The sequence below is a fragment of the Leuresthes tenuis genome, unplaced genomic scaffold, assembly GCF_036924035.1.
Source record: "Leuresthes tenuis unplaced genomic scaffold, fLeuTen1.0.hap1 SCAF_14, whole genome shotgun sequence".
Taxonomy (NCBI): domain Eukaryota; kingdom Metazoa; phylum Chordata; class Actinopteri; order Atheriniformes; family Atherinopsidae; genus Leuresthes; species Leuresthes tenuis.
The window spans coordinates 19,824,197-19,844,347 of NW_027325368.1; the positions used below are offsets into that span (position 1 = coordinate 19,824,197).

Consider the following 20,151-nt stretch of genomic DNA (forward strand, 5'->3'; position numbering starts at 1 on the left):
GTTATTTACTGTGACTCACATTTTACAAGTAAAGGCAAATAGTTTTGGAGAGTCACATGACCATAACTGCACCCGGGCCTTCGGAACGACACATGGTCAAAACAGAATTCCGGTATATTTAATATCTATTCCTTTCCCCCAAATGTTTATGAGCCAACTTGAACTCAGAGGGTGTGAAATGGACTCACAAGCAGCGAGCATCATAATTTGAGCTCGTGTTGTGTGTTTTGCTGTTTGTACCAGACGCCAGCGCCTCTCGGCTCTGCTTTCAGATGACCCAGACGTGCAGAGACACCAAGAGCAGCGGCAAAAGCAAAGGATTAGTTATTGCACTGCTTCTTAACAACAGATGGTGCCGTCCTGAGCATGTCAGTGCTGCCTGTGACATCATCAGCTCAGTTGTTACCAGGTTACAAACACAACATCCATTCCTGGCAATTTGCAGGCAACCTTGCTTGCCTCTCCGCTACACTTCCAACCTTTCAACAGTATATCAAAAGCTTCACCAGAGAAAATAAAAAGTTGGGATTTATAGGCACACGATATGATGACCTTTACTTGCTGCAACAGCGATAGGAACAGCCGTATAATGAGTTAATGCAGTTTTATCTCAGATCAAATGTGGCCACACAATAATGAAGACGTGGCAACAACTTCATAAATCATAACTACTTCTTAGTAACATCTGGCCACATCTTAATTGTCTCAATCCCACAGAATACTAAAGCATGGCTGTGCAATAATGTCTCATGTCGTCACATTAACCTCTGGCCATGACTTAGTAATGTGTGACTGCTCATTTTGTTTCCCCACTGGTGCCACCAGAGGTGCTCCATAGAAAGCGAAATGATACATTAACTTTCATTGCTGAGTGAAACCATGAAACATTCCAAGTGTCTGAAGTTTCTCAAGAACATTGGCACTGTACTGTACACTTAGAAATTTGAAAACCTTACCTAAATGGGATCAAAATCCGAGATTGACTTCTGACCCAGCAAACAATCTGGTTTGTTTTATAGCTTCGTCTTGAATCGAGCTTCACTTTTGCCCCGAGCTAATATTTTTCATGCCTGCATGGCCCCACATGAAGCATGACTGTTCTGTGGAGAATCATAAGACCCTAAACCTTTTACAATTTTTATTGGGTCTGTAAAATGTAATGTAATGAATAGCATAGCATCATTCATTTTATATGCTGTTTAAAAACTGTGCTGGTGTCGTGTTTATCAAAATCTGTTACAGCTGCACTTGTGTGTACAGAGCACATATTTGTGAACACCACAGTGTGCTTTCACTGCTGAGGGATGCATGATGGCCTTAAAATGGATTTCTCTGAATCAAAAGCCACAAATAGAATTATTTCGGTGTATTTTTAGATTGGAATACACGGCTCTTACTGCTGACTCCACTGAGACGTTTCACTGTGGCTTTCCAACCGCTAACGCTAAGTGTGTGAGCATCACGTTCTCCTTCAGGAGGCATCTATGGCATTGTTTTCGAAAAAGAAGAAGTAATGGTTTTTCACTTATGCGTGTACTGTGATACTCCAAATTATGCGCGCAACAGGCGGTATTTGTTTGGAATGGTTCTGATGCAAGTGGTGTTTTTGGAAAACATTGTAGACATCTGAGTAGAAGAAAAGTGGGGCATGTTTGTCTGAGCATGAGCAGGGGAAAGGAATATTCCACACAGATACTTTTATTAGGATTCATCCCAAATTTTAGTAACAGAAGACCGTGTACCAACACCAGGGCATGAAACTGCAGAGACAAGTGACATTAGCAAAGAGCCTGACTGACAGAACGACTATGTAAGCAGTAATGTTCAAGGTAATTTCAATTCAACAGTGGATCAGTTCGCTTTGTCTTGGCATTTTTGAATAAACACCATGAGTCACCCTGAATAAAACAGGCCTCCAATCCTAACCTCATTTATAAATTCAAGTTTTTATGTCTAAGCTGGAACCCTAGAGAATGGGTCGTAGTGTAGCTTTAAAGAATATCAGGAATCATTTGAAAAATGTATTGTTTTAAGGAAATCACTAAAATTACAGAAGCAATGTGATAGCCATGACAGCCCTTATTGTCTCATCTTGCCATTGTCATTGGGTTCTAATTAATCGCCAGAGAAAAGACTCCGAGGCCATTTGCTAAGCGTATGAGCTTCAAGAGACGGGCCAAAATGAGCTTTTTTTTTTGGTCACTTGCTCTTTCTTCCACAATAGCAGCTCCCTCGATCATGCCAACCTCAAATCATAATGTTCTTCAATTTGAATATATTATCAAAATGTAGCATAAGGAATGTATAGAGCTCCTGAAAGATAGCTGTGGAAAATGTTTTTATAGAACAGTACATCTAAAGAATATTTAATTTACCTTTTGTAATATGTACATGTATGCATATGTATGTATTTAGCCTACAATACTTTTTATAATATACAAGATAAGTGAAAAACTACAGATACAACAGAAAAGACATGACATTAGTGATTTTTTTTTCTTTTTCTTTGATTCAGAGGAAATGCAACCTTTAAGTTTCTTCTGCTGATTTTTCAATGGCGCTATACGAGGGCGAAGAGTTTAATGCATAGCTTAGAGGTGCTAAGAAGACTAGCTTTTCTCAGAATTCACTACAACGTGGCAGACTAGATAAAGCCATGATTTACCTTGCAATATGGCCGGGGATCCACAGGTGAAGGAGCACTGTTTGCCGAAGGTGGTTCCCCAGGGACAACTGAATATAGCGTGATAGACATGAGACTGATCAGGAGGACCGCAGTCCACGGGCTGACAGCTAACCTCACGATCCCACGAGCCATGAAAACACTCCAACTCTGTGTCTCTCTGAATGGGGAAAAGAAAGTAGGACAGAGCAAAAAGGTGTGATTTTGCATGAAAAGAGAAAAGGATGAAGTATCGAGAGGAGTAGAGACTGGGAGCTGTTTGAGGACAGAAGAATGGCTGATTATAATTATGACAGAATACTGAAAGGGTTCCGAGACAGCGGACAAACATAACTGCTGCACCACAATGCTGCAAGTCCCTTCTGTCAGAGTCTGATACTCACAGGTATCTGCATGAATAAATAAACAGGTAAGTTAACAGTCTGAAGACACAAGGTGTTATTTTAAAGGTGTAACACATAATACAAGATCCAGTCTACCTGTTGGGGCGGGATCCCTCTGCCACTAACGACAGTGATACTGAAACCGCGGTGACACTGAACAGAGCAGTGAGAGGCCTCCCCTCCTCCTGTACACCTACAGAGACACACTGATATATAGATAGTTCTTTTGTTTGTTGTTTCAACTCTCTAATGACTCAACGTTTCATTCTGCAGAGCCTACCTGACAGTGGCGTGCTCTATCTGCGGAGGACTGCAGCTGTCCATCTGACACGGCTGCCGCAAACAGCTATTGCAGATGTGGAGGGAGGAAAAGAGACAAGTAGAGGAATGAGACGCAGAGAGACGAAAAAAGAAAAAGCTACTGGCGGCCTATCCTGATCACTATTTCTGACACTGCTAATGTGAGTTAGATCAGTGGTCTACAAATCTAAAATAACAAAAGTTAACTGTCCACTGTCCAACATCAACATTATCAAACAGGACTAAGTACTGACATCAAAAGTCTAAAAAACACATGATTACTTAAAACTTTAAATTACTTAAACTTTTACTAGTTTATCTCTGATTCATGTTTTCTTTCACTTGGATGAGAACATTATCATTATTTGTTGTGTCTGCCGTTTCTTCTCTAAGCAGTGCATAAAACAGCATCTATGTAGGAGTGTGTGTGTGTGTGTGTGTGTGTGTGCGTTAAGTAAGTAGTTGTGGGAGAGCCCACCCTCTGATGCGCACCCGGTCAGGGCGAAGGTGCTGAAGTGGCAGGAGGTCCTCAGAGCCACTCCTTTCACTGCCACAGAGGAGGAGGAGAAGAGGAGGATCACGGAGGACGTGAGGAAGAAGGGCTGAGAGAGGTCTTGGGTCACGTTCACCACCAATGGGTTCTGATGACATGAGAGGTTGTGTGTGCCTGGATGGATTGAAGGGTTTTGAATAGCTATTTCCCATGATGCCATTAAGACAGAATCCCATTTCATAAAAAGCCAAAACACGTAAAAGTACCTAGTGAGTGGTTCTTTCCATTAGCATCAGACAGGAGGATGGTGACCGTCCTCCGACACTGCTCCCCGGACGCCGAACCATCCGAGGCCAAATACACCATTACAGAGGATGCCACTCCAGAATGGACAAATCCCACCTGTTTCAATTGTAACAGTGTGAAAAACAACGATAGGTATGGAATGTGTATTTAAGTAATTAAACAAAAGCAATCATTGATGAGTGAAAATGTTCATAAAAAGCAGAGCCCCTTTAACACATGCATGGCTCTCTATTAATTTGTTATTAACTAAATGTGTCGATGTAATGTGTGAATTACTGCCCTGGTGCTTTTATGTAACATATTGATAATACAATTCTACTATAACAAGGACCTTGTCATATATATGTGTCATTTTAAACTTGGCACCGTGCTTTCCTTTTTTTTCTTTCTGTCTATCTATGAATTAATATCTCAAACACACTTCCACCACCATACATTAATCTACAAGTATAGAACATAGTAAATGTGACTTCTGCTGGATAAATTACAGAAAAGATTACGAAAACACAGTGTGGCTGCTGAATCCAAGCTGACTTTGGTCTGCTTCTCCACAAAGTTGTTACAGCCACCTGTCAACTGTAGGTGTTTCATACTCAAAAAGATTAAATCAGAGCATCGCTTAAAAGAGACGTTAAAAGCCTTGTGGAATGGAGAACGGGCTTCCAAACAAACAACTGTTAAATGAGACAGCTGTCTTTAACAGAGCTGGCACACATGATCACGAGTGGATAGCTAAAGAGGGCTTTTCATACAGAGTGAGATTAGATATTTAAGAAAGCCTCTGAGAGAAAGAGCACAGAAAAGAAAAGGAGATGTTTCATAGAGAGCCGGCAAACACGGGTGTTATAATGAAGGCTTTTCAAACACTTAGAGCCTTTAGGGAGAAGACGGCCATCCCGAGAGGCTACAGGGATGCGTCTGATAAAGTGGGCACGGCATGGAAAGATGAGCCATTCAACAAAGAAGTGGAAGTAATGAAACTGATGTTTTTTTTGTTTGTTTTTTTCTAAATTCAAAAAAGCAGGTAAGCTCATAACTGTAAAGGCCCCTATAATCCAGATATGACAGACAAGGTTGTGAAACCATCAGTGAATTTGACAGCTGGCCTACACTGGACCCGCAGAAATGACTGTGGGAACGGTGGCAGTGGAAAGATTAAATAATAGAGAAAAAAAGAAAAAAAATGCATAAAAAATATGAGAACCAGACACAGGTCTGGAGTGGAAAGCCTGACCCAAATTCAGCTCTGTCCACAAATCAGACCGTCTGTGCGAAGCACTGTTGGCTACACATGGAGCTGCAAAGACAGGCAAGGAAACTGATTTGATCAACAAATCCAGTGCCATTATTTTTAAGAATATCCTTAAAAATCGAAAGAAAATAACAATTACCTAATAGTTTATGCTATTTTTGTATTATTTGTTAATTATCAAGATCATCATTATGAACTAATTAAGATTAAGAGATCTATTTTTAACTGTATTTTATTTAACTTGTTGTTATTCCTTCGGTTACCGGTATTTTCACAACATATGAACCTTTCAAGTCTTTAATTATGAAGGATGATTCAATTATATAACACTTGGTCTTTCACTATAAATACACTGGCAATTATTGTTTTTGAAGGATTTTGGTGATTAGTGCCCACTGGGTAAAAAACAAAAGGCACAGAATGTAAATACAGAATTAGCAGGGGGTTAGTCATGAGTTGTAATCATCTACAGATCATTAGAAGTTACATTTTTACCACTGACCTGGAAAATAAGCAATTATTGCTACCATTGCTTTGTATGAATCATGTAATTGTTAGAAAGTAAGGAATGTGTGCGTGTCGGGAGGTTTGAGCCAGCAGTCTGTTTGGGAGGCCCTTCAACCCTATTTAAAAGAGTACTGGAAAGTACTGGAAGCTGTTAAAGACAGAGCAGCCAGCCGCAGTCTTTCAGCCGAGGAGAAAACAGATACAGCATGCGCACACACATACATATACCTTTAGCCAAACTGAGTGTTCCAGGCCATTGTTCGTGTCAGACTGGGCTGTGCAAGGGAACCAGGAATCGGTGGCTGCTCTGTCGTTCACCTCCAGGTGCTGATACCTGCAGAACTTCGCACAAAAGATGAGAAATTAAGGAAATATCACAACTATACAGAAGCACTGATCGGTCAGCCAGTTGTAGGTATAAACTGATTATCAGCTTGATGATTTATTGATTTATTTTATTCATTCACTTGTTAATTTATTCAACTGTTTACTTATTTATTCATTGTTCAGTAAATGCACCATAAACATAGCACTGAGTAATGAAACCTGGTACTTTTAGGTTATCAACAAATGTAGGTTCAGTCTTATCACTTAAACATTAATGGCAAGTGATTGCACCAGACCTACGTTTTTAATTTCCAAATACAGCACTTCCCTGAAGCACCTTTATATCCTAAGATGAGTCAAAAAGAGGACAAACATTTTTGGCCTATAATCAGGTGCAGAAATAGCGAAATGCGGTAATTCATTTTATGTTTAATTTCCAGTGACTGAGAGAGAAGGCTGTGCAACCTGTTAGTTTTGGGGAAAATGTTGAAGTTATTCACGATCAATGTTTTTTTTACAGCTGAATGCCCAAAAATAACCCAAAAACTACCAAAGTGAAAACAAAATAAAAAAAAAAATAACAATAGGCCAGTCGAGCCTATTGTTGTCCTAAAGGAAATTGCAATCAGTGCATCTCTACTCAAATGTCTTATAAATGCATATGTTTCTGTGTATGAAAGGCTGACACATATAGAAATATACATACATGACAAATACGGGCAGTAAAAACTTGAATGAACACGAACATTCCTTCAATTGAGACGACACAGGCTGCATTCACGTTTTTCTACCATCTGCATTTGTGTGGGTCTGCCCTTTATAAAAAGTCTGTGACCAAATCTTCCTGTCGTCTATGGTAAACCTCATCACACTGGATTAAAAATCCCAGCTTTGCCGGCTCCGCCACCAACAATCCTTCCATGATGACAGACGAGCAAAACCTAATTAACATCTGCTTTGCTTGAGCTCTATTTTGCGTGTGTTTTGTATGCAGAAGAGCGCGGCTGATGTGAGTTCATACGTGAAAGTGGTGTGACAGAATTTGGCTTTCAAATGATTATGGACTGAAGACGTGGCTTCATGAGGCCGCAAACATTTCATGTTTGAAAAATGATTGATGTATTATTGTAGAAAAGTTGTCAAAAGAACAGAGGGAGCTCTGCTGTGTTTAAAGTTGCTGTGTTATTGTAGAGAGACCTGCCAAAAGGTTCTCTGGTGTTATGTGTAAGTGGCCTCCACATCAGTGGCTGTTCAGTTGTGATGCCTACTCCACTAAAAGCTAACTAGCTGCATGGTGGTCTATTTTGACCAATGTAGTGTATGACGTCTGTGGTGCTGCTGGCATATCACGTGACAAGTTTGTAATGCACAATGTAGTGAATGAAAAGTTTTAGTTGAAATTCCAAAAGCTGCTAGTAAAATGACTGATTCATTAAACGGTGCACTACTTCGAGATGAATGGCCAATTCAAACACAGCTGTCTATTAGAAAATTACTACTTTCCTTATGAGTTTATGGTCTCAATCACTAGTTTCAAGTCTTCTTTAATACAACAGTGTGTTCACTTTTAGACATTAAGATAGACATTAAACCTTTTTGTCTGTCAGGGCCGGGCGAAGTTGTGACTGGCAGGTGTCTAAGATATGGCAAATGGTCTCCTTTTTTACAGGACCTTTTAACTTTAGCTCAAAGTTTAAAGCACTGTCCAAAGTTTTTTACATTCACTACTATCTACACAAGCTGCTGCCACTGGGAGCAACCTGTGGTTCAGTGTCTTGTCCAAGGACAACTCACCGCGTAGAGAGGCCTTGGACCGAACTGGAAAGTGTGTGAGCGGCAGGCAACCGTTTCTGTCACCTGAGTCACTGCCATCCATGACGCCCATACAGTCAAGTAGGGGATTTCTGCAGAACCAGGGGCTGCAGTTTCAGGGCCATAACTTTTCGCAAAAGTTACTTTGGAAGAAGTACGAATTACCATGAGTAAGGAGAGGTTCACTCGATGTATCCCGCCTTGTGCTTTTCTTATTGATACAGAAGGATAGGCAGGCATGAAATGTTGGTTGGCAATGACTAAAACGCTTGACTCAAGGAGTCAAAATGGTAGACAAAGCAAGAGATCAAATCCCGGTAATTAGATCTATTTTGAATATATTCTATGTGAAAAGCACTCTGCTTACATCATAATATAAATCTTTAGTATCTTATATTTGTATCTAATAGTAGACAGAATGAGGGCAATCATTGGGAAACACGAATACTCTTTCGTTCTCAACATTTGAGTTGGTAGAAGATTGAAGTGTAAAAACTGTATAAAGTAATGCATCATATGAGATACCTTGGTGAGGGATGGTTCCCCTGTGGCACCTTGGGCAGGACAGAGGTTCGAGTCCTGGTGAGATGCGGTGGCAGTGGATGCCCACTGATCTGCATAGCCCAAAGGTGTGAAGTAACCACAGTCTTGAACGCTGGAGCCCCGCTCAAACTCCTCACACACGCCGTCCCCATCAAAAACATAACACTGACTCGGTTCACCTTAGGGAGACAGGGAAAAGAATCAGAGAAGAGGATTTATGAAAGAATATAAAGTCAGGTTTTCTAATCTGGCAAAGCACACTCTCTTTCCCCACTGATAGACCATCGTCCAGTTCTATTTGTCAGTGAACCAAAAATGAGCAAATCTATTCTGTATTTTCTTTGGCAACTTCCAATGTTAGCCACATCAGCTCAACCAAATCTGACTCCCCGTGCTGTCAACACATTGTAAATTCTCGTAAGAAATGAATGCTGACTTCAATTAATTATTGAAGATTACAATAATTTTGCAATATTATTCAACTGAAACCTAATAGGTGCCTGGTTGAAACCCAAGTAACAACAGCAACATTATGTGTTACAAAGAACTGTCAAAGCAATAATCAAAGCTTGTTCCAAGTCTCACAGAAAAGGAAAACACAGACAGCTTTTTATTATTCTGTCTCCGGCTAAATTTAGAAATTAGGTTCTTCATTAACGAAACAATTGTGGATTGTAAAAAAAAGAAAGACAAAAAAACAATAGCAATAAGAAAATAGAGCTTTGAACTGTTCATAAAGGTTAAAACAGTCTTTATGGCTCCAGCGCTGGACAGCTACCAGTAGAAAGCTGCAGATGCCTCTGGCTTGATTAGACAGCCAACTCATTTTTTAATACAGACTCATTCCACTCAGATCTTATGGATCTTAAGAAATGTGTGGTGATGCTTATCTCAGTTTCTTCTTATTTTGCTTCATCCTCTCGGCACCCTCTAAAATCAACCAATCCTGCTTCTTCGCACTGAAATGTGGACATGTTGATTTGTGGTTGATATGTGGCAAAAGAATCACTTGGTAAGGGTGCATTTCCTAAGTTACTACTGCTGCATTTAGCTTTCTTCACCTCGCTGGAACGCCACTGCTGATCAAACGCTTGCTGACTATACCAGAGGGAAAAGATCATGTTTGAGTTTTGTTTGTGAACAGTGACTGATAAAGGCTTAGTATGAGTTTAAGCTTTAGATAACTGCTGTTTATGAATGTGTTGCCTTCTATCGCCAAACGCGTCCTGACCGGGGAAGGCATGGACACTGGCTCTCTGTGGTGTCTGGCACCAGGACCACTGGCATTCTTTGGGTCTGGTGGGCTTAAGGCTGGTGCCTTAGTTGACTGGGATCGTTCCTGCATATCCTGTGGATGCTCAATAGGATTGTGATCAGAGTTCGGAGACCCGGTCAATGCCTCAGGCTCTTGAATGTGTTCATCGAGCCACTCCTGCGCAACTAAGGGAAAACGCAGGCATCTTTGAGTGCGGTGTCTGTGATTGGTCTACAACAATAGTTAGGTGCATGGAATATGAATGCTAGAATGACTAACTCTAAGGCAGTTAAGAATGTAATGAGCACCTTCCAGCATTTCCTTTAAGCCAAAACACATGAGGTTGAAAGTTCTTATAGAGATCAGTTTAGACCTTTTTGTTTTTTCCAAACAACTAAATGTACTCCCAAAATCAAGAATGAACTGCGTGCTTTTTGGCTTAATAATGTTACATTTAATGTACGCTGACTTGCATCGTTCTCAATCTGACTCTTTAGTTCCAACAACTAAGCCCAAATATGCCGTAAGAGCATAAAAGAATATAAAGCTTTCAAAAAAGGCATTCCATTATAGTGTAATCTGATCACCATACTATGATTATATGTAACTTCCCCAGAGATTACACTAATGTGCTCCTTCACTAGCAGGCTTTTGGAGGCAAAGTGTAAAGGACTGATAGACTTTACTACAGGCAGAACTGTAAATAGGCTACCTCATCTAGCTATGACAACATGTGCATCGAGTTGAAAGGACGCGTGATGTTCCACAGCAGTGTATCACAAAAAAACAGTGGGAAACATGAAGTGAAAAACAGCTTCTGATGCTGCAGTTATTCATAAAAAGCCCGGTAAACATACACTTCAGAGGCTTGGCCTTGTTAACATCTGGACAGCCGCAGAGTTTAGACAAACATATAGTCAAGTGCTGCACAAATGGCTTCAATTAGTAAACGGAAACATGTTTGAAAAAGCGAGTTAGGCTGAGACAACTCAATGCCATTCTGTCTTCCTGAGTTCAACTGGCAAGACGACATCAAATGAACTCAACAAACATCCCACCCTTACTTTAATGACACCTGTGAAAGTGATTAAGACATTTTCACTCCAGGTCTCGTACCTATTAGGCTTAAAAGGAACTGATAGAATATCCTAGGCACCTGGTTTTTATTCCAGGTCTCCGTGCTGTAAACACATTGTGCAATCTAACCATTATTCAAACAAGCAGCTGAAAACTGAAATATATCCGGTAAAAGCAATAAAAAACAAATGCAAAAACAAAACAAAGACTAAGGGCACGACACCAAGACTTTTTAACGACCCGAACAAATGCATCTTGTACACCCAGTGGGTGTTCAATGAAAGCATTTGGCGTGTTTTTTCCAGAAACAAAGTCAATTCTATGAGGAAAACAAAACAGAGCAAGAGCGGGCATAGCAAGAGTTAACTGGGTCAAGCAAATGTGGCTAGAAAACCCAAACAAATAATCGGTCTATGACTAAGAAGTAAAACTGAATAATTGGTTTTAAGTGTTGCAATTTGTAAAAACCTATTTTTGCCAAATTGTTTTCCTTCCTAGTTATGATGTGTTTTATTGTAAAACGAGATGTAATGGCTTCAGTCACGGCATGGCAAGCCCTAATGGAAGTTGGAGGGAGGGGGTTTGGCCTCAGCTTGTTTCCCACTTACAAATAAACTGACTGGATGATGGAAGTTTTCGTCCTGTAACAAGCTCTCGTAACACAAGCCCTCACAGCACACATGAATAACTGCCATCCAGCTGCCAGTGGAAACAATACATGGCCTGAAAAGAAAGCAACGTACTGTTTCATCTCAACTGACCTGTCACACCTCCCTCGCGTTATTAGGGATTATTTATGAGATAAAGCTTCTGGCAAAAAAGAGGAGCGTTTGAGCATGCACTCTGCGATACAGAGGATGAATTTGAAGGTTCTTGTGGAACAACACTCCAAAACACACCAAAACAATGAAGCTGACCACCTCTGTCATTCAGGTTAATGTCTGCACTCATCTGGAATGCCATCTTTAATTGGTAAAGGGAGACAGAAGAGTGCAAGTACACCAAAAGTTACCCCACAGAAGTGTCATTCAGGCTGATCAGTGTTTTCTCTGCATGAGAGAATATTGTGGAACTATGTATATCAATACTACACAACATTAAAAAAAAAAACCTAAAAAACAACAGAAACATACATAGGCACAGGCATTGTTCAGCTTTCTGTTTACAAAGAAGCATTTTGGGTAAACTCCCTTCCGTTTCGTGAAGTGAGGCTTTTGTTGTGGCCTGTCTGCGTGTTTCAGACTGTGTTAGGGTGGAGTCACAAAGCATTGTTGTCCTGTGGTGGAATCATAAATGACAGAGGCACTTTCTGTGGCATCTTTGTTTGTCTCTTGTCATGTTATGCTGCATGTTTTCGGAGGTTTTTTGGGGTTTTTTTTTTGCTTTTCAACCACCTGACCCAGGGTTTACGGTGATTGTCTTTAAATGAAGTCCTGTGAAAAGAAAAGTGCACTTTCTTTCTGTTCAAAAGCTTCTACACATCAGATCCTTATAAAAGCTAAGTGTGAAAAGGAGGTAAATACAATCTTAAATGAATAACAACACATGTGTTCTTATTACTGAACAAAAACTAAGTGAAAATGAGGAAGCAGCATTTTAAAAACACCCAAAATGCTAAAAGGAATTAAAGTCAGAAGGTAAGTCAAAAGCACTTGATTAACTGATCTTTAGGAAGAAGTATTGGAAGTTTGCTTCTCTGGAGCATCCAGGTGTTTGTTAACAAAGTACCAAGGAGGAGAGACATCAGCAATATTTCTCTGGGGAGGGTTATAAGGCCATTTTCCAAACAATTTATAGTCCATCGTTCATTTATCCATGGTGAGAAAGAATATTCACAAGAGAAAAACACTCAGGATGATTGCCAGTCTTCACAGGAGTGGGTGTCCCACCAAGCTCAGACCCAAGAGCTACATGTGAGCCTCTAACAACTCTAACAACTAGACTGAACAAACACGGCCTTTTTGGAAGGGTCACAGGAGGAGACTCTCTCAAAAGAACATGGCAGCACAGCTTAGGTTTGCAAAGTTACATCTGAGCAAACTACAAGACTTCTGGAACAATGTCTTTTGGACAGATGAGACAAAAGTGGAGCTGTTTGGCCATAATGCACATCAGCACACCTCATACCAGCTGTCAAGCACGGTGGTGGAGGGCTGATGGTTTGGGCTGGTTCTGCAGCCACGGTACCTTGCAGTCACCATCAAAATCCTCTGTATACTAAAGTATTCTAGAGTCAAATGTGAGGCCACCTGTCTGACAGCTAAAGCGTGTCTGAAACTTGCTCACTGACAGCGATCCTAAAACGCAGCAGCAAGCCTACAACAGAATGCCTGAAAAAGGAAAGAATCATGGTGCTGCACTGGACCAGTCAAAGTCCAGACCTCAGCCTGATTGAAATGCTGAGAGCTGAGCATAGACTAATGCCAGCGAACTTCAATTAATTGAAGCAGCATTGTAAAGAAGAGTGGGCCAAAATTCCTCCATGATGATGTGAGACTGATAACCTCATACAGAAAATGATTACTTCGAGTTATTACTGCTAAAGGTGGTTCAACAAGCTGCTGAATTATTGGGTGTACATGTTTTTGATTCATTTTTTAGCTTGACGTTATGCGCTTGTTGTTTATCTGAGGTTGTGCTTACCTCATTTTGAGACTAAGAACCAGAGTCTCTTTTTAATAGTGTTCTGATATGTTAAACCCTTGAGTTAAAGTTGGGTGTACATTTGATTTGCTCAGCCACAAATTAACTGTTTCTTAACTTTTCTCCTCTCACCATCAACTTTTGGCGGTTTATTCCAAAAAAAGCAGATCTTGCATTCCTGTCAAAACCTTACTAAAAGTTAACCTACCCGAGCATTAACCACAGAGGCCCTCTAATCTAATTTTTTAAGTTTCTTTTTTTGTGTAAAACAGAAATTGGCAAGGAGGGATGAGAAATAATGAAATACAACAGCACCCCTGCACATTCTGGCACTCGGAACGACAAGATGGCCTCATTCACTTAACTGTGGGGTCGTTAAACAACGAAACTTTCGCATCGGCTATGATCTTTTACTGAAGAGAGCTAGCCAGCTGTTGCAGGCGCTGATAAGAGAAAAGAAAAAATCGTACTAACTTTGGATGGAGAATATCAAATTTAATGAAAACGAAAACTGTGTTCAAAACATTGGTGTTATTCTAAGCTGATTTCTGCGAGTGCCCAATCCAAAACCACAACAGAATCTTTGATAAAAATCAATAAATCTAATTTATTAATATTCCCAAAAGTCTACAGTGATTGCTTCGAATGACTTTTTATTTTTTTTTAAAAAAGGCCAAAATTAATAAAACAGAAACATGACTGACATGTGTTTTGAGACTGAGCTGTATAGTTTACAGCTGAGAAGTGTTTTTCAGAGCTTTCTTAGCCAGTCTTGTGTCAAAGTGTTTTCCCAAAAAAAAGACTTCTGACTTAACAAAGCAAAAACGTGCTTTTTACCCCTCGGCTCATCTGTTTTCTCTTATGTTGCTGTGATGTTACATTAATGGGCTGTGGAATCCAGTCAAGCCAGAAGCTTTTATGTCTTGTAAATTCAATTTGATTGGCGTGATATTATTTTTTTTTTTCTTCGTCTTTTTTCCTTAACGCTGCTGCGTGCACAACTCCAGAGATTTCTGGCTCTTCGGTGCCTGCTCTTTTACGCTGGGAGTTTATACGGCTCTCGTGTTTTACGTGTGAGACAGCGGGCAGAGCTGGGGGTTTGATGCGAGACGTTAAAGAAAGTGTTGCGACCGCTTTGAAAAAAAAACGAAAAAAAACTGCACAGTCTGGTGCGCTCTCAGCTTGTTTCCCTCAGCAGTGATGTGAACGATGCTCACCATTGCAATTGAAGTCAGTTTCCTTGTGGCATTTCTTAGAGCAGCCATCCCCGTCCAACAGGTTCCCATCATCACACTCCTCTGTCCTGCAGAGACAAAATCATCATCGTCATCGCCTCCGTTATCAATGCTCTCTCCTTTGTAAATGTGCGACTGTTCACCAGGCTGCACACACCCCTGTATGAGACCATCCCCGCAGTAGGACTGGCCGTGTGTATAGAGGAGAGGTGGGGAGGGATCGCTGAGGACACCTTCTGCTTCCACCTGGATTGTATACTCGTACTTGACACCCTGCTTAACGGAGCTGATGGGGGTGAGAACAGAGGGGAGAAATAGTTTTGAGTGAGCATAAAATTGTGCATTTTTTGGCATGGTGAAATTACAACCTCACTATTTTCCCTCATGGGAGCAAGATTCTTTATCGTTCTGTCGTACATACGCGTCATCTAATCTTTATAGGCTTGTTGATCAGTCTCAGTGACTCATTCGGTACTTACAAAAATGACAATCTGCGGATACAGGTGCCAGTTTGGTGAACGGTGACTTCATTCTCTTAAATATTACAGCTAGACTCTGTACGAAGGAGGTATTGTATTTTTCTGCTGCCCCACACAAATGATCTCAATATCAGATCTGATGGATTTGGAGAAGCCATGCAGCAAAAAAAGTGGAAGCTGGAACTTTTTTTAATCTATAACCTTGTGGTATCTAGTGACCTTAAAGCCCCATTTCAGGGTGTATGCGGCACTGCAGTGGCTCCAGTGTCAGAACTATCGATCTTTTAGTGTTCTGTACCTATAAAAAGAGCCTTGTCTCTGTTTTCCCAGCACAAACCTCATCCTTCTGGATCTGAAAAGTACACAATCGCATTATCTGGCAGTGCATCCAGTTTCTCCAGACAAAAAAAAATGCCTTTATTAATTATGAGCCAGACAAGAAATGAGGAATATGATAATCCTGATCCCCAGTTTTCTTTATTGTCTATACTGAGACACAGCCTTGACCCTTCTGCAACAAGTCCTGATCTGTTTGACTCTCTGCTCTCAGAGGCTTTACATTACATTTCAATAAATCTTAACATGATAAGCATGACACTTAATTGTGTTGACACCTTAGTTGTAGCTTCATTTTGGTATTTGAGTGTATTATAGGTCATGTTCACATCATTTCTACATCTTACATTCATACATTTATGCAAGCCCACTTCCCCATAATAAGAACAACAGTCATTGGTGACTCAGCTCTCTTATGTCAAAGTTCTGCTGATGCTTGTGATAGTAAGCTTTTGAGGACACTGTATATCCACTAAGGTCCGCTATAATTACTTTCCATGTCATCCAAATGCTTTTAACGAACAGTATTTTGTTAGTTTGCTCATTAGTGTTGGTGCGCTTCCTCTCCCTTCCAAGCAAACCCCTTAAGTGTTTGTTTTGTATCAGGACATAACAAAAATCATCTGGTTCTTACCAGATCTTACATTCAGTTTAATTGACCTCAAATGAACAACACATGACATATTCCATCATTTCATAATGACCTTCTTTTTTTTCTTTGAACCAAACTAAGCCAAAGTGCTGAAGCAATGTGAAAAAACTAAATACACCCCATATTTCAGTACCTTGTAGAACCAGCAACAATTATTTGAAGTTTTCTTTATGACTCTCACTTGCTTCAGGAGGAACTTTGGCCCAGTCTTCATTACAATGTTCCTTCACTCCTTTCTTATTTGAGCCAGGTTGAGGTTCTGGGCTTTTACTGGGTCACTGCAACACTTGGGCTCTTATTTTTTCAGTTGTAAATTTTACTGCTGCATTTAGGATCGTTGCGAATAACCCTGCATCAGACTCTAGAATACTTTGTGTACAGAGGACTTCAGGGTCAACTCAAGGTACCAAGGTCCTGTGGCTGTAAAACAAGCCCAAATCATCAGCCCTCCACCACCATGCTTGACTTTAGTTGTATGCGGTGTTTGTGCTGATATGCGGTGTTTGGTTTTCAGAGGCCACACATCTCTATTTTGGTCTGGTCTGTCTAAAGGACATTGTTCCAGAAGTCTTGCGGTTTGTTCAGATGCAGCTTTGCAAACCCATGCTGTGTTCCATCAGAAGCATTTTGGAAAATGGCCTTATAACCCTTCCCCAGGTTGATGGGAAGCAGCACTGATGCCTTCCCTCTTTGGCATGGTCTTAACAAAAACCTGAACGCTCCAGGCCAGCAAACTGACAAAACCTTGTCTTTCAGATATCGTCTCTGCGTTTCAGCTCAGCTTTCGTTTAGTAAATGTAATGTCATGTGTTGTTGTTTATGGCTAAGTTCAAATAGTATTAACTTAATTTACTGGGTTTAAAATCAAAGATAAGGATTTATTTCAATATACACAGTTGACTTAGCAGTTATACTGGCATTCAGTTGTTATTAAAAAAGAAAAGGTAAAGAATGAAAAGTATTTGCCTCTCCTTGCTGCGCCTCACACTTGCTCTGCTGTCCTCATAACTCACCTCTCCATGCCGCACTAACAGTATCCTTGACTTTAACTTTAATTTCTTCTCAAATCCCTACTCTGCCTACACCTCTCTTTTGTGTCTCTGCATACCTTTATCACTCCAATTACTATCTGTCCTCCTCCCCTCTCCTCATCTTTTTCATGTCCTCTACTCTCCACTATCCCGCTCTCTCCTTCATTTCCAAGCTCATTGCTCTCAAACACCCTCTTCTCCCAGCATCAACCTCTCTCTGCCCTCCTCAGTCCCACATAACTCAATTCCCACTGGTTCTTACATCTTTTTGCACTTAGACACAGCTTGTGTAACATTGGAGACGTGTTCCCTGAAAAATAAACTGTTTCTGAAGCTGCGTCCACCTAACAGCCGCACTGCTCAGTAAAACAGTGACAAATTCTCAGAGCCGCGCTGCTTTTGAACTCATGTGACGGCTGTCATATCCTGGCAGGTACATGTCACCTTTGGGTTTATGATACAAAACAGTTTTTTTTGGGGGGGGGGGGGGGGGGGCTGCTATTTGCTGAGACATGAAAACAGGCTTGTGGCTTTAGATTTGGATTCCAGTAATCATCTGGTCACCCTGCAGTAATAGACGGGATACAGACTGATTCAACTTAGCAAGCTTTTGATTTAGTATTTGGTTGTTGAAACAGATTTGGATCGGCTACACTCGGCATCCCCATGTTGGAAACACTTGTGTTTTGAGCTTTTCAAGCAGAACCAGACTCCAAGAGACATATCTATGTATAAGTAGACACGCACGCATATTTGCTGCGCCATCTGTATTCCGTGTTGGCTTCACCTTTTTTTCTTGTTTACTTCTGCGCTACTGATGTCTGAGAGGGATGCGAGTGTGACATTTTCAGCTGCTATTGTGTCTGACTTTAAGCCTGACTCTATAAATAAAAAGGTGGATTTTAGACCATGTTGTTGTTCTGGATCAAGATCCTTTGATTAGGATTAATTCCCTCATTAAGGTTATTTCTACACCACTACACTATGACATTTGATTGTAATTTTGTTAGCATAACTGCGGTCATTGCAATCAAATGAATGATTTTTGCCTCTACGAATACCTTCCAACATTTAGCCTTTACCTGTCTCTGAACGTTTGCTGAGGCTGAGGCGAGGGGGATTTACTACTGAAAGGTGGCCGACGTTGAACTCGGTACAGCAGAGGCTGGCAGCTGGAGCACAGAGGGCTGCCAGGGCCTGAAGACAGCATGGCTGCATCGATCTCCATCTTCTCATCAAAGGTGAAGAATTTTATGGCTGCGACGGCGACATTGTGGGTGTCGAGGCGCACGGTGAGGGGCATGTCGCAGAAGACGTGCTGCGGTCCGAGATCAATGCTTTGCCCCGCCTCTGTGATCAGCTCGATGCTGGCTATGGCTGGGTTGTCTGAGAGAGCGTAAAAGAATATGATGTTTGTTAACACTGTATTTTCTTTGCTATAACTTCCTGCTTCTGTGAATATATTGCATGTAAACTGTACATTTTATGCTGACTTTAGAACAGCAGAGTTAAATGAAGCGGCAGGGAGTATGAAATTGTTTCAATAAAGCATGTTCAGGTCTCAGTATGTGTTGGCTAAATCAACACGAACAGTAAGTAGATGAAAACATTCGGGGTTAGCTGAGAAAACCAAAAGTTAAGATTCATGACTGAGAAAAACGACTTGCAGCTAGATTCATAAATATTCGCTGATGAGATGGCCGAGACCTGACAGACTACTCAGGTGAAGCTCCAAGCACCTGCCTGCACATGAGCAGCTTTAAATTTCTTGAGTTTGGGCAATTGCACGCTTGTCTGGTGCGGAGAATTTAGCTCACTTGGCTCACTGCACGTTGTTTTATGGTTCCAGTCACTCCAGTCAATTCATTACTGTTATTATGTCTGCAACAAGTAGGATCTGGCTCTATCCAGCATATCTAATGTGTCGGTGAAACATTTCTTATGAACTGACACTTACTTGATGAGATGTAGGTGACCCAGAGTGTAAGTGCATGTGGAATGACGGGGTGCAGGAATGTCAGTTTGAGGGCGCAGCCCTCCGTGTCGGGACATGGTGACGTCACATTGGTGTCATAGAGACTGAGCTCAGGACTCCATGCCTGCAGACTGGGTTCGCAGGGCTGCTCCACGTCAGGCGGCCCTGGTGTTGACAGTATAGCAAACACACACAGACACACACACATTATTCATCCCATACCCATAAAGCTGGGGAAATAGAGAAGAACACAATGTAGGGACAACTGATTTCTCAAATTTGAGTTACCTTTCTGTCAATCATGTAGGCATTAAGATGAACATTTCTCGCACATGCTTTAGTGCAGCAGCTCTATGCTTATCATATAAAAAAAAAAAAGTAGTAGGAATCCCTTTCACTGCATAAAGATCAGGATTCCTTTCCAAATCAACGGTCTAAAGCACCGTCTGTCACTTGCGTTTTTTGCACTTGTGGGAATTAGTGTATGACAAACCAAAGCACGTAAAGCCAGGCTTTTAAACTGAATGGATCAACTATGATAAGTTTGTCTTCCCTGACTTAACCTCAAGACAGATGGCCTTTCTCCCCGACTCTGGCTGGAAGTTTCTTCCTATTTAAAGGGATTTTTTTTTCTTTCTTCTCTTCTCTCAACAAATCTTTGCTGAGAGGGAACTGCTGAGTCTCCGTCAACGACGGCGTAAGGTCTTGACCGCACTATGTAAAATGCCTGGAGATGACTTATGTTGTGATCTGGTGCTATATACTGCACATCAAAGTGAAACTGATACCGCACGCCTGCTGTTACTCTGAGCCTTTAAAGCAGCCTTTTACTGTGACCTATTCTTTAAGGAGTCTGCATGGA

The 20,151-nt window shown here is 41.0% G+C and overlaps 1 protein-coding gene across 1 annotated transcript in view; it reads right to left on the reverse strand.

Annotated features, from left to right (window-relative positions):
* Positions 1–20,151, reverse strand: part of pappa2 (pappalysin 2) — a 59,006-nt gene that overhangs the window by 18,447 nt on the left and 20,408 nt on the right. Inside the window, exons 10-20 of the mRNA XM_072363043.1 lie at positions 19,272–19,454; positions 18,397–18,700; positions 14,974–15,102; positions 14,799–14,884; positions 8,589–8,785; positions 6,153–6,266; positions 4,126–4,261; positions 3,859–4,033; positions 3,347–3,412; positions 3,163–3,259; positions 2,666–2,843 (exon numbers count right to left, since the gene is read on the reverse strand). Of these exons, the coding sequence (XP_072219144.1) occupies positions 2,666–2,843; positions 3,163–3,259; positions 3,347–3,412; positions 3,859–4,033; positions 4,126–4,261; positions 6,153–6,266; positions 8,589–8,785; positions 14,799–14,884; positions 14,974–15,102; positions 18,397–18,700; positions 19,272–19,454 (1,665 nt within the window). The remainder of the gene's footprint in view (positions 1–2,665; positions 2,844–3,162; positions 3,260–3,346; positions 3,413–3,858; positions 4,034–4,125; positions 4,262–6,152; positions 6,267–8,588; positions 8,786–14,798; positions 14,885–14,973; positions 15,103–18,396; positions 18,701–19,271; positions 19,455–20,151) is intronic.